Here is a 12979-nt window from a genome sequence, read left to right on the forward strand (position 1 = left end):
ATTGTCTGGCAGCTGGGAAAGTGGCTCAAGTTTTCTTTCCGCATCTGTGTCTCCCACAGGATCAGCTTGGTTTTAAACGCCTTCACTGTACTGTACATATCAGAGATGACACGCCCCCGTCCCTGCAGCAGTTGAGTAAAGTTGGAACGATATTGGCAGATTCGGATTTCACGGATCAATAAGTCATGAACAAAACGTTGTTCAGACACAAATTACGTCTCCTAAGTACCGTGGTAAGGTTGACAACAAACTACAATCACATGTTGATAAAAAAAAGCCAATATGCGCCGTCCTCCGAGCTGGACACATTCAATTGGTCTCTTTCCGCAGCCGGAGAAGAAACGAGTGCTCAGGGACCGTCTGCAAAGTGCAACTCCGAAAAAAGAGAATACAATAATATTCAATCACTTCACTATTATACAGTATATTTCTACCAAACTCACTACACATATCAATAGTCTCCTGTTTGTCATACTACAGCAGAGAGTTTGGAAGAATATGGTTTTGATTAATTTTGGTGAATATTTATAATGTAAAATCCTCAATAAATAGGCTATGGCATCATCTTCAATAACGTTACTATTATACAGTATATTTCTACCAAACTCACTACACACATCAATAGTGTCCTGTTGGTCATACTACAGCAGAGAGTTTGGGAGAATGTGCTTTTGATTAATTTTGGTGAATATTTATAATGTAAAATCTTCAATAAATATGGCATCATCTTCAATAACGTTACTATTATACAGTATATTTCTCCCAAACTCACTACACACATCAATAGTGTCCTGTTGGTCATACTACAGCAGAGAGTTTGGAAGAATGTGCTTTTGATTAATTTTGGTGAATATTTATAATGTAAAATCCTCAATAAATAGGCTATGGCATCATCTTCAATAACGTTACTATTATACAGTATATTTCTACCAAACTCACTACACACATCAATAGTGTCCTGTTGGTCATACTACAGCAGAGAGTTTGGGAGAATGTGCTTTTGATTAATTTTGGTGAATATTTATAATGTAAAATCTTCAATAAATATGGCATCATCTTCAATAACGTTACTATTATACAGTATATTTCTCCCAAACTCACTACACACATCAATAGTGTCCTGTTGGTCATACTACAGCAGAGAGTTTGGAAGAATGTGCTTTTGATTAATTTTGGTGAATATTTATAATGTAAAATCTCCAATAAATATGGCATCATCTTCAATAACGTTACTATTATACAGTATATTTCTCCCAAACTCACTACACACATCAATAGTGTCCTGGTGGTCATACTACAGCAGAGAGTTTGGAAGAATATGGTTTTGATTAATTTTGGTGAATATTTATAATGTAAAATCCTCAATAAATATGGCATCATCTTCAATAACGTTACTATTATACACTATATTTCTCCCAAACTCACTAGACACATCAATAGTGTCCTGTTGGTCATACTACAGCAGAGAGTTTGGAAGAATGTGCTTTTGATTAATTTTGGTGAATATTTATAATGTAAAATCTTCGATAAATATAATATAATCTTCAATATCTTCACTATTATACAGTGGAGTGCTACCAAACTCACCTCAGACATTAATGGTCTCTAACTTGCTACACTACAAAAGTGTATTTGAAAACGTATTTTAATGGTCGTTATGTTATTTTAAAAATAAAGTGTATTGTTAAGTATAAGTTACTGTCAAACAGGAGACCCCTTAATTTTAACCAGAAGCTATTGAAATTTAACTCAAAAGAAGATCTCCTATTTATTCATAACCATTGCACTGTTTTATTGTTCTTTCATTAATTAACTTACAGACTGAATATATACATGGTATCACCTACATCAAAGCAAGATCCATCAAAAGTAGAACAGTCTTTTAATCATCAATAAACTAGACATCACACACATTGATATATACATATATATGTTACACATTGTATATATAAATTAAGACATGAAACAACTTGTTCATTAGCTATGAAACAGTAAAATAAAGTTAAAATTGAAAAAAAAAACATTTCAGGCTTTTCACCTATCTTACTGTACAATATTAATGAACAAATCTACAATGTAATGTCTGACATGGAAAACATCATGAACATCTGTGACTAATTTAATCTGTAAAGGAAAATATATTTAACATCTTAATTAAGAATATAAAAATTTAAAACTATGGACAGGTGATTATTAATCATTACTTCAGTTGCCCAAAATCTTTAGCAAAGCTTTTTTCTGGATTTTTGTTTGTTTTGTACAAAATTCAGCTTTAATTTTGCCGAATTGAAATCACTGGCTGGGCTGGATTTCCCCCCACATGCCGTTTATAAGCGCACTAGTTCTATTGTGGTAGTTCTAACTACAAGCCTTACCTCCCCAAATCCTGGTACCTCTGGTAAAAGTTACACAAACTCTTACATAGCCTCTTTAGTTAGGGATGATACACAACACACAATACCACGGGGTATCTTTTTTTGGTATTAGTGCAGCAGTCATTCCGAGGCACTGCGTGTGAAACCATCTTCCACAAGTTTCACACTGAATCTACATGGGGATAAATACAAGAAAGATATTAAGAAAATGTCAAGTTTAGGACACTTTAGGTAAAGCAGGCATATTCATTTATATTTTATAGAGATTATACTTTTTTTTTTAATATAAATACTTGTTGTTATTCAGGTTTCTCTGTACTGTGCTAAAACTTTAACAAATTATAAGAAAAACAAAAGGAAACCTGTAATGCATAAAAATATACAAAATGTCATTACTTTTATGTTATTCCTGAAATCTAACTCCAGATGATCTACATATTATCTATTATTCAGATTATCTTCTGGAGTTTCAAAACAATTCATCATTTATTCTCACCCAAACAGCATCAACAGCAGTTGTGGGCAGGTCCTCAATTCCACAGAAGGAACAGAAGTCATCCTTTGAAACTGAAAAAATAACAGGTGTATTACTGTTCAATTTACAGGAAGGGATCCATATATTCATTTCATATTTTTGGCTAATACCTGATCCTTTGAGAATTTCTTCTGCCATGTCTCTTCGTAGATTTTGAAGAGATTGTTTTGATGAGTTGATGTGAAACGTCTGTGGTATTTTCGGAAATTCCTTCACTGTCATCTTGGCCATCTGGACAGATGGTAAAAATAACATGACGTTATGACGTGTGTTTGAATTTCCCTTTAAAATAAAATGCTTTATTATTAATGAACACAACATGTTGCATTGAATCACCTGCATGACAAAGGATCCACAACTGGTGGCATCTTTCTGGAAGGTGTGGGTTATCTTTCCAGGCTGCCATTTAATGCTCACCCAGTCCTCTTTTCCCAGTCTGTTCCGGCGCATCTTGAAATACTCTCTATAGAACAATAGGAACATTTTTTACATTTGCGCTTGCTCTTTGCCTTTACCAAATGTGCGTTTAACCAATGTATTTCCTGTAGTATTATTTTATATTACCCAAATTTGTAACCAGCCTTTCTGGAGTCCTCAACTTCATTTGACCCTTGCAGAGGATCAACCACATAAATGTGGTTTGAAAGGGCATGGAGGTACTGTTTTAAAAAGTAGCATACCGTATAATTAAACCAAACCTTTTTCAATATGTCAGCAGTAACAATAATGTATCAGCTTTTCTTCAAAAATGAAAAACAAAGTTAACTAATAGATTCATATTATTAAAATCCCTTCAACTTTTTAGAAAAGCTATTAAAAGTAATACTAAAATAATAACTACCCATTTTAAATGTGTATATTTAAAGACTTAAAAGTATTGAAATAATTAAAGATGTCAGATCAGATGAAAGAAAGTTGCACAATTTGGGGTCAGAAGACTCAAATCTTTAGTGGAGAAGTAGCGACCACCAATGACAAATGGTTGAATGAGTACTTATTTTGGACTACATTTTATATTGTTTCCCTATGATATAGATGAAGAACTTGAAGAAATTAAAACTAAAAGAAGCATTTTTAAATCAATCATGAGGCAAAGATGCATTTCCAAAATGGGGCTGCATGAGATACACATTTTAGTCTTAACTCTGTCACAGTATATGAGTAATGTATTACAAAAAAATAATGCATGCTGTAAAAAAAACATACATGCTGTAAAAGCAGCTACAGTATAGCTGTATACTCACCACAAACTTCCAGTGCACATTTCTTATATTGACAAATCCAATGGCTCCATCATATAGATCAAATGTGACCTGAAAAAATTAGGGAATATGTAAACACAAGTGTTATTTTCTATAATATACAGGTGCAAAACAATAATTTCATTTACACAGTATTAATTTATTATTTTTCTCAACAGGAACAAGAAAAAAAGGGAAGCTTATATTCTAAATGTATTCGTTAAAAACAACACAAATGGCTCCAAAAACGACATACATGATTATAATAACGCTGGAAGGTGCCTGTAGACACAGTTCAGTCTCCTTTCTCAAGCCTACAATACTAAAGGGATGAAAATACTTTGAACAATCAGTTTTACTCACCTTTTTTAGCTCTTGCCTGGCCATCTGCTCTCGTGTGCCGTGTAGGATTACACCCATGGTGTAGTGATCCAGGTGGTATAGACGGCCAGCATTATCCTTCAGGTTGAGGATGCCTCTAATGTAACATTCTATTACCTTTTGGATAAATTGTAGGGGAAATAATCATACAAAAATGCCAGCTAATATAGAGGCCAAAGTCGGTTTTAATCACATCATTGTCAGATCATTTTAGAATGGATCAATTATGCAAAACCTTTGCTAAAACTGGTCTATCTAAAGATGGACTGGCCTAACAATTTACTTGGATATCATTTTGTGTAGCACAAATTACATACTTTTTGTCAACAATTGAATCATTAACATATGGCTTATGTGAGATGAGCAGTCCGGTACAGCATAAGTTTTAATAAATACTTGCCTCGCCTATGATGAGTTCATCAGGTCTCAAACTCTGAAATTCTCTGTGCCTCAGGGTGAAATTATGCTTCTCTTCAGCATGTCTTACAACAGCCACAACAACTTCAGTTGGTTTGCATGTCCAAAGGGCATCAACCTAAAATGAAATGAACAATGGTATCATAATAACTTCGTACAGCATTTGCCATTAATTCAATTTTAAATACTTTTAATGCACATTATACTTTCCTTACATTTCATTATTTTAGATTTTGTACGTTTTCTATGAAAGATTGCCTCATGCTAAAACGTTTTTAATGCTTTCTTAACATTGTTTTTATAGCTCGAAGAATTGCTTACTTGTCAAATTAATTTGTATCTGTTTCAAGCATACATTTTAATATAGAAAAACAATACCTCTGTTGCAGGCTTGGATCCTTTACTTGTGGGGTCATTGCTGCTGTTCTTCACATCTGTGCTGCTCTGAATATCTTCGCCAGTGTTCACAGTTAACTTTGCTCTTTTTGGAACTGGAAGAATGTCTGGAGTGGTGTAATATTTGGAGCTGGCAGTGCGAGGCTTTACTCCATCTCTCTTTGCCCAACCTTCCTTGGATTGACTGATGTCTCTTGGTAGCAATGTTTTGAGGAGTAACTGCTCAGATAAGTGATGTGCCATTATGTGTTCTCTGTACCTCCCCTGTAGAGAGCCATACATTTTTCTGATGTATGTCGCTGGCCTCAGTCGTCTCTGCTTTTTTAGAATAGAATGTTTGACTATTCCAAACCATCTCTCCACATGGCAGTTTGTGTCCCTTGTTTTACTTTGGCCAAATGTGTCTTCCTCTGTGTCAGTTGCATATCTTTTCAAATTCCCCAACAGCAGCCCACTCCAAAGGGGAAAAATCCCTAGATAGTTGTCAAAAAGATCATCAACAATGCCAGGGCAAAGGTATGGATTTTCATCCTGTGGGGTTTCGACCTCCTCTTTTTCAAGCTCTCCCTGAACCTCCTCCATGACCTTCCTAAACTCATATGTGAAGGGAGATCTGCCAACAATTGTGTGGGCATTTCTTCTTTCTTCATCAAATTCCTCCTGAGTTAAGGGGCTGTCTCCTAACTTGTTTCCCTCTTCCATGTCGGGAATCCTGCATTCTTTTATGAAGTCTTTCATGGCCTTCAAATGGATCAGGACAGTATTGGAATTGTGCTTTCCAATTAACACAGTGCACAGCGAGCGGAAGATTTTTAGTGCTGTGGTCATTGAAGTAGCATTTTGCAACCTGGCAAATGCAAATGTTGCAAATTCCTTCAAACCCTTGTCTGCAGTTTTTCTCCCAATTGACTGTGCTACAGCTTTCAGCACGTGTGCAGAGCAAATGTGTAGCACTGTCAACATTCGGATTTCCTTCCATGACTTCAGCTTTGAACAGATAGCGAAAGCCCTGTCCAAGTAACTGACAATGCTCTCCTTGTTAAAAGAAAGGAGAACACTTTGGAGCAGGGCCCAGCTGTAGTCTGTTTCTACCTGATGTACTTTTATTTTAGTGTACTGTGACAGTTTGCGGAGGAACTGCATTAGCCAGAATGTGATTGGTGGTATGGAGTGTTCATTTGTCAGCATTTCACAGACTGGGAGGGGAGGTACTTGCTGACCACCTCCAGGAAGAGCCAGGCAGTAATAAAGCACTCTTTTGGTCTGACCTGGAACTTTGGATACAACATTACCTGTAGCATCTAGATATAGGGTCAGCGGTGTCTTCTTTCTCAGGTGTTGCACAACTATGTTTACTCCGGTTTCAGAATACATATGTATTCCAAATGGGTCAACTTGAAAATGCTGTATGTACCCAGGCATCCTGCGATCACTTGAGTCACATTCCTTAATGATAATTTGTGTGAGGTACATCTCCATGAAAACATCCTCATGGATTCTTTTACCTCTTCTTACTTCTGAACGTATCACTTTGAGAACATTTTTGTTCAGACTGCGGGTTATGTTTCCTGAAATCAGTTCAGCAACAGGTGTTTTTTTAAGTTTACTGTAAAATACTTGACTCACTCCTTTATGCAGGGCTCTTGCAATTCTGCCTCTTCTTCTGTTTGCTGCTGGTCGGATTTTTTTCTCATTTGCTTTGTGTGCCATTTCCCCTCTTTGCAGCACAGATATTTTAACAAGGGTGTCTTTCACTGGCTCATTTTGGATTTTAAAGAAGAATTTGGCCCTGCAGGAAGGGAATGTACAAACTGCACAGATGTTTAAGTACGGACTTTTAATTTTCCTGCTGTTAGGAGTTTTTATGTGGTGACTCTTGAAGGCAAGTGTACAACAGGGATTTTTCTCTCGAAAACTCTTGTACAACACGTCGGTCCACGGTTGCCTCAGTTTGTTTGAACCCGTCAATGGAACAATCTTTTGCCATTTCTTTCGATTTACTGTTATTCTGAACCTTTTAGATACTACTGGCAACTTCCGCCAATGTGTTTTGATGCCTGTGTTTTTATTGTCATCTTGTGCTCCTCTTTGTAAATTCTGTTCTTCAGTTTCTGCCTCATTGACTTCCATTCAAACCACATTTTTTGATCTCACTGCCATTGCAATATAAAACCATGCATTTTGTAATGTCAGCATTTCATTTAGAAGAAAAGTAGTGATATTTGATATTTCTACTCTATTCCAACAGATTAAACCATTTTCCCACTGTAGTCCGATGCATGAAATTCTTACATTTTTGCCAGTTATATTATGGAACCGTGTGACTAACAGGGGGCCCCGAGAGTGGTGTGTGTGTGTATGTATGTATGTATGTATGTATGTATGTATGTATGTGTGTGTGTGTGTGTGTGTGTGTGTGTGTGTGTGTGTGTGTGTGTGTGTGTGTGTGTGTGTGTGTGTGTGTGTGTGTGTGTGTGTGTGTGTGTGTGTGTGTGTGTGTGTGTGTCATTTCCAGCAGCAGACCAGCAGGTCCTGCAGCATGTGACCTGGTGCTCTCTCAGGTGATAGAACAACTATTTTTTAGGCCTGTGCACAACCAGCACACACCTCTCCTCCCTCTCCCTGTGTGTCTGTGTGTCTGTGAGAATCTGTAAGCATGCACGGATCATTTCATGGGTAAAAAAAGGCCATCTTTTGAGGGATGTGTTTGATGTGTCTTTGAAGAGCTGCTTGATTACAACTGTTAGTGTGTTTATGCACCTGGCTGCCAAATAGAAACATGCAGTTTGACCAAGGGCTTATTTCATTGGTGAGCAGAGAAGGAGAAAGACCTGGAGCAAAGAGAATAGGAACTAAAATGAAGAAGCATGTCAGTGCAGAAGAGACTTCAGAAATAATCTTGTAGCCTTCTTCTGCCAGCGAGCTTCAGGACTCATCTGAAGAAGACACAAGGTTCGAGGGGGGTCTGACACAGAATGCTCTCTGGTGTCCAGCATTTCATCAACTCTCTGCTGTAGTATGACCACCAGAAGACTATTGATGTGTGTAGTGAGTTTGGTAGAAATATAGTGTATAATAGTAACGTTATTGAAGATGATGCCATATTTATTGAAGATTTTACATTATAAATATTCACCAAAATTAATCAAAAGAACATTCTTCCAAACTCTCTGCTGTAGTATGACCAACAGGACACTATTGATGTGTGTAGTGAGTTTGGTAGAAATATACTGTATAATAGTAACGTTATTGAAGATGATGCCATATTTATTGAATATTTTACATTATAATTATTCACCAAAATTAATCAAAAGAACATTCTTCCAAACTCTCTGCTGTAGTATGACCAACAGGACACTATTGATGTGTGTAGTGAGTTTGGTAGAAATATAGTGTATAATAGTAACGTTATTGAAGATGATGCCATATTTATTGAATATTTTACATTATAATTATTCACCAAAATTAATCAAAAGAACATTCTTCCAAACTCTCTGCTGTAGTATGACCAACAGGACACTATTGATGTGTGTAGTGAGTTTGGTAGAAATATAGTGTATAATAGTAACGTTATTGAAGATGATGCCATATTTATTGAATATTTTACATTATAATTATTCACCAAAATTAATCAAAAGAACATTCTTCCAAACTCTCTGCTGTAGTATGACCAACAGGACACTATTGATGTGTGTAGTGAGTTTGGTAGAAATATACTGTATAATAGTAACGTTATTGAAGATGATGCCATATTTATTGAATATTTTACATTATAATTATTCACCAAAATTAATCAAAAGCACATTCTTCCAAACTCTCTGCTGTAGTATGACCAACAGGACACTACTGATATGTGTAGTGAGTTTGGGAGAAATATACTGTACACTAGTAACGTTATTGAAGATGATGCCATATTTATTGAAGATTTTACATTATAAATATTCACCTAAATTAATCAAAACCATATTCTTCCAAACTCTCTGCTGTAGTATGACCACCAGGAGACTATTGATGTGTGTAGTGAGTTTGGTAGAAATATACTGTATAATAGTAACGTTATTGAAGATGATGCCATATTTATTGAATATTTTACATTATAATTATTCACCAAAATTAATCAAAAGAACATTCTTCCAAACTCTCTGCTGTAGTATGACCAACAGGACACTATTGATGTGTGTAGTGAGTTTGGTAGAAATATACTGTATAATAGTAACGTTATTGAAGATGATGCCATATTTATTGAAGATTTTACATTATAATTATTCACCAAAATTAATCAAAAGCACATTCTTCCAAACTCTCTGCTGTAGTATGACCAACAGGACACTATTGATGTGTGTAGTGAGTTTGGTAGAAATATACTGTATAATAGTAACGTTATTGAAGATGATGCCATATTTATTGAAGATTTTACATTATAAATATTCACCAAAATTAATCAAAACCATATTCTTCCAAACTCTCTGCTGTAGTATGACCACCAGGAGACTATTGATGTGTGTAGTGAGTTTGGGAGAAATATACTGTATAATAGTAACGTTATTGAAGATGATGCCATATTTATTGAATATTTTACATTATAATTATTCACCAAAATTAATCAAAAGCACATTCTTCCAAACTCTCTGCTGTAGTATGACCAACAGGACACTACTGATATGTGTAGTGAGTTTGGGAGAAATATACTGTACACTAGTAACGTTATTGAAGATGATGCCATATTTATTGAAGATTTTACATTATAAATATTCACCTAAATTAATCAAAACCATATTCTTCCAAACTCTCTGCTGTAGTATGACCACCAGGAGACTATTGATGTGTGTAGTGAGTTTGGTAGAAATATACTGTATAATAGTAACGTTATTGAAGATGATGCCATATTTATTGAATATTTTACATTATAATTATTCACCAAAATTAATCAAAAGAACATTCTTCCAAACTCTCTGCTGTAGTATGACCAACAGGACACTATTGATGTGTGTAGTGAGTTTGGTAGAAATATACTGTATAATAGTAACGTTATTGAAGATGATGCCATATTTATTGAAGATTTTACATTATAATTATTCACCAAAATTAATCAAAAGCACATTCTTCCAAACTCTCTGCTGTAGTATGACCAACAGGACACTATTGATGTGTGTAGTGAGTTTGGTAGAAATATACTGTATAATAGTAACGTTATTGAAGATGATGCCATATTTATTGAAGATTTTACATTATAAATATTCACCAAAATTAATCAAAACCATATTCTTCCAAACTCTCTGCTGTAGTATGACCACCAGGAGACTATTGATGTGTGTAGTGAGTTTGGGAGAAATATACTGTATAATAGTAACGTTATTGAAGATGATGCCATATTTATTGAATATTTTACATTATAATTATTCACCAAAATTAATCAAAAGCACATTCTTCCAAACTCTCTGCTGTAGTATGACCAACAGGACACTACTGATATGTGTAGTGAGTTTGGGAGAAATATACTGTACACTAGTAACGTTATTGAAGATGATGCCATATTTATTGAAGATTTTACATTATAAATATTCACCTAAATTAATCAAAACCATATTCTTCCAAACTCTCTGCTGTAGTATGACCACCAGGAGACTATTGATGTGTGTAGTGAGTTTGGTAGAAATATACTGTATAATAGTAACGTTATTGAAGATGATGCCATATTTATTGAAGATTTTACATTATAAATATTCACCAAAATTAATCAAAACCATATTCTTCCAAACTCTCTGCTGTAGTATGACCACCAGGAGACTATTGATGTGTGTAGTGAGTTTGGTAGAAATATACTGTACACTAGTAACGTTATTGAATATTATTGTATTCTCTTTTTTCGGAGTTGCACTTTGCAGACGGTCCCTGAGCACTCGTTTCTTCTCCGGCTGCAGATAGAGACCAATTGAATGTGTCCAGTTTGGAGGACAGCATGTATTGGCTTTTTTGGATCAAAATGTGATTGTAGTTCGTTGTCAACCTTACCACGGTACTTATGAGACGTAATTTGTGTGTGTACAACGTTTTGTTCATGAGTTATTGATCCGTGAAATCCGAATCTGCCAATATCGTTCCAACTTTACTCTACTCCCTGCAGCTGCAGGTTCATCGCATTCAGATGGCTTGTGATGTCGCACAGAAACGCCATTTCACACATAAATGTTTCATCTCGGAGCTCTGTTGTGTCTTTCCCTTTGCTTTCCATGAACAGACAGATCTCCTCATGCAGCTCGAAACATCTTTGCAGCACTTTTCCTTGGCTTAGCCATCGCACAGCCGTGTGATAGGGCAAGTCACCATACTCTGTATCTAACTCGCCCAGAAATGCCTTGAACTGGCGGTGATTTAAACCTTTGGCCCTAATGAAGTTAACTGCACGCGTTATGATGCTCATTACATGATCCATTTTCAAGGCTTTGCCACATAACGACTCCTGGTGTATTACGCAGTGATAAGCTGTCAGCTCACCTGTGACGTTTTCGTCCCGCATCCTCTCACGTATTCTTGCCACCAATCCACTCCTATGTCCACACATCGCGGGTGCTCCGTCTGTTGTCAATCCCACGAGTTTTCCCCAAGGCAGCCCCATCTCATTTACACATCTGGATACCTCTTCATACAGATCTTGTCCTGTAGTTGTGCCATGCATAGGACGTAATGCCAAAAACTCTTCTGTTATGCCCAGGCTGGAGTCAACTCCACGAATGAAAATTGACAGCTGGGCAATGTCACTTGTGTCGGTGCTCTCATCCGCAGCAAGTGAATATGCGATGAAATCTTTTCCCTTTTCCACAAGCTGTTCTTTTAGATTGGTGGAAAGCTGGTCTACACGTTCAGCAACGGTGTTTCTGCTCAGGCTCACGTTTGAAAATAGCTGCCTTTTGTCTGGGCACACCGTGTCACAAACTTTAAGCATACAGTTTTTGATAAACTCTCCCTCTGTAAAGGGCCGGGCTGATTTTGCAACTTCTTCTGCCACAATAAAACTAGCCTTGACAGCAGCCTCGCTTTGTGATTTGGCTTTTGTGAACAGAGCCTGCCGGGACTTAAGACCTCGTTTTAATTCTTCCACCTTCTGTAGCCTTTGTTCCATGTCCATATTCTTGTCTTTGTCTTTGTGTTTCTTAGACGTTTCATGGTGCCTTCTTAGATTATATTCTTTCATTACGGCCACACTTTCTCCACACAGAAGACACACAGCTTTGCCTTTTACCTCCGTGAACATGTACTCTGCCTCCCACCTGGCTTTAAACCCCCTGTTCTCACCGTCCACCTTCCGTTTAGCCATTATTGGGGAGCGGGGTTGCTGAAAGTTGACATCTGCCCTGAATGCTGATGACTAACGAAGCCGAGGCCCACTTGCGGCGCTGCAGTGAGTTCGCGGGCTACCGTTGCATTGTGGGAAATGTAGTCTTGGTGCGTGCAAAACACAAGCAGGCGGCTGTGGCCTGCGGGCCGGTTCTAATACTAATCAAATATCATCCCGGGGGCCAAGATAATTCATTCGCGGGCCGGATCTGGCCCGCGGGCCTTGACTTTGACACCCCTGCTCTAGGGCTCTGCCACACACAAATGCACAGTACGGAGCCCTGGAGGGTTCCTAGAGA

The 12979-nt window shown here is 36.8% G+C and overlaps 2 protein-coding genes across 5 annotated transcripts; both read right to left on the reverse strand.

Moving 5' to 3' along the window:
- Window positions 1-1767: 1767 nt before the first annotated feature.
- On the reverse strand, window positions 1768-8591 carry LOC307043427 (uncharacterized protein). 4 transcript variants are annotated; one of them, XM_079687863.1, is made up of 9 exons: window positions 5328-8590; window positions 4933-5067; window positions 4515-4649; window positions 4155-4223; window positions 3475-3569; window positions 3247-3373; window positions 3021-3141; window positions 2872-2942; window positions 1768-2547 (listed from the first exon to the last, which is right to left on the reverse strand). In XM_079687863.1, exons 1-9 carry the CDS (start codon window positions 7473-7475, stop codon window positions 2431-2433), a joined length of 3018 nt encoding a protein of 1005 aa, XP_079543989.1. In that variant the 5' UTR covers window positions 7476-8590; the 3' UTR covers window positions 1768-2430. The 4 variants fall into 4 exon arrangements, with proteins under 4 accessions (XP_079543989.1, XP_079543988.1, XP_079543987.1 ...); XM_079687862.1 differs by having other exon boundaries at window positions 2872-3141; window positions 5328-8591; XM_079687861.1 differs by having other exon boundaries at window positions 3021-3373; window positions 5328-8591.
- Window positions 8592-11451: 2860 nt separating this feature from the next.
- LOC307044613 (general transcription factor II-I repeat domain-containing protein 2-like) lies at window positions 11452-12660 on the reverse strand (the record flags this gene model as incomplete). The annotated part of the gene is made up of 1 exon (XM_079689924.1): window positions 11452-12660. The coding sequence occupies one exon, from the start codon at window positions 12658-12660 to the stop codon at window positions 11452-11454; it is 1209 nt and encodes a 402-aa protein (XP_079546050.1).
- Between the last annotated feature and the right edge of the window lie 319 nt (window positions 12661-12979).

Source organism: Notothenia rossii, assembly GCF_949606895.1.
Source record: "Notothenia rossii genome assembly, chromosome: 6".
In the NCBI taxonomy this organism is placed as follows: domain Eukaryota; kingdom Metazoa; phylum Chordata; class Actinopteri; order Perciformes; family Nototheniidae; genus Notothenia; species Notothenia rossii.

What these genes read in the sequence shown, in the direction of transcription:
- LOC307043427 (XM_079687860.1), bottom strand. Translation starts at nt 7,475, where the DNA reads ATGGAAGTCAATGAGGCAGAAACTGAAGAACAGAATTTACAAAGAGGA. An exon ending in CCAGGCAAGAGCTAAAAAAG is followed by an intron (nt 4,224 to 4,514) that starts GTGAGTAAAACT and finishes TAATTTTTTCAG; the next exon opens with GTCACATTTGATCTATATGA. An exon ending in AAGGCTGGTTACAAATTTGG is followed by an intron (nt 3,374 to 3,474) that starts GTAATATAAAAT and finishes ATTGTTCTATAG; the next exon opens with AGAGTATTTCAAGATGCGCC.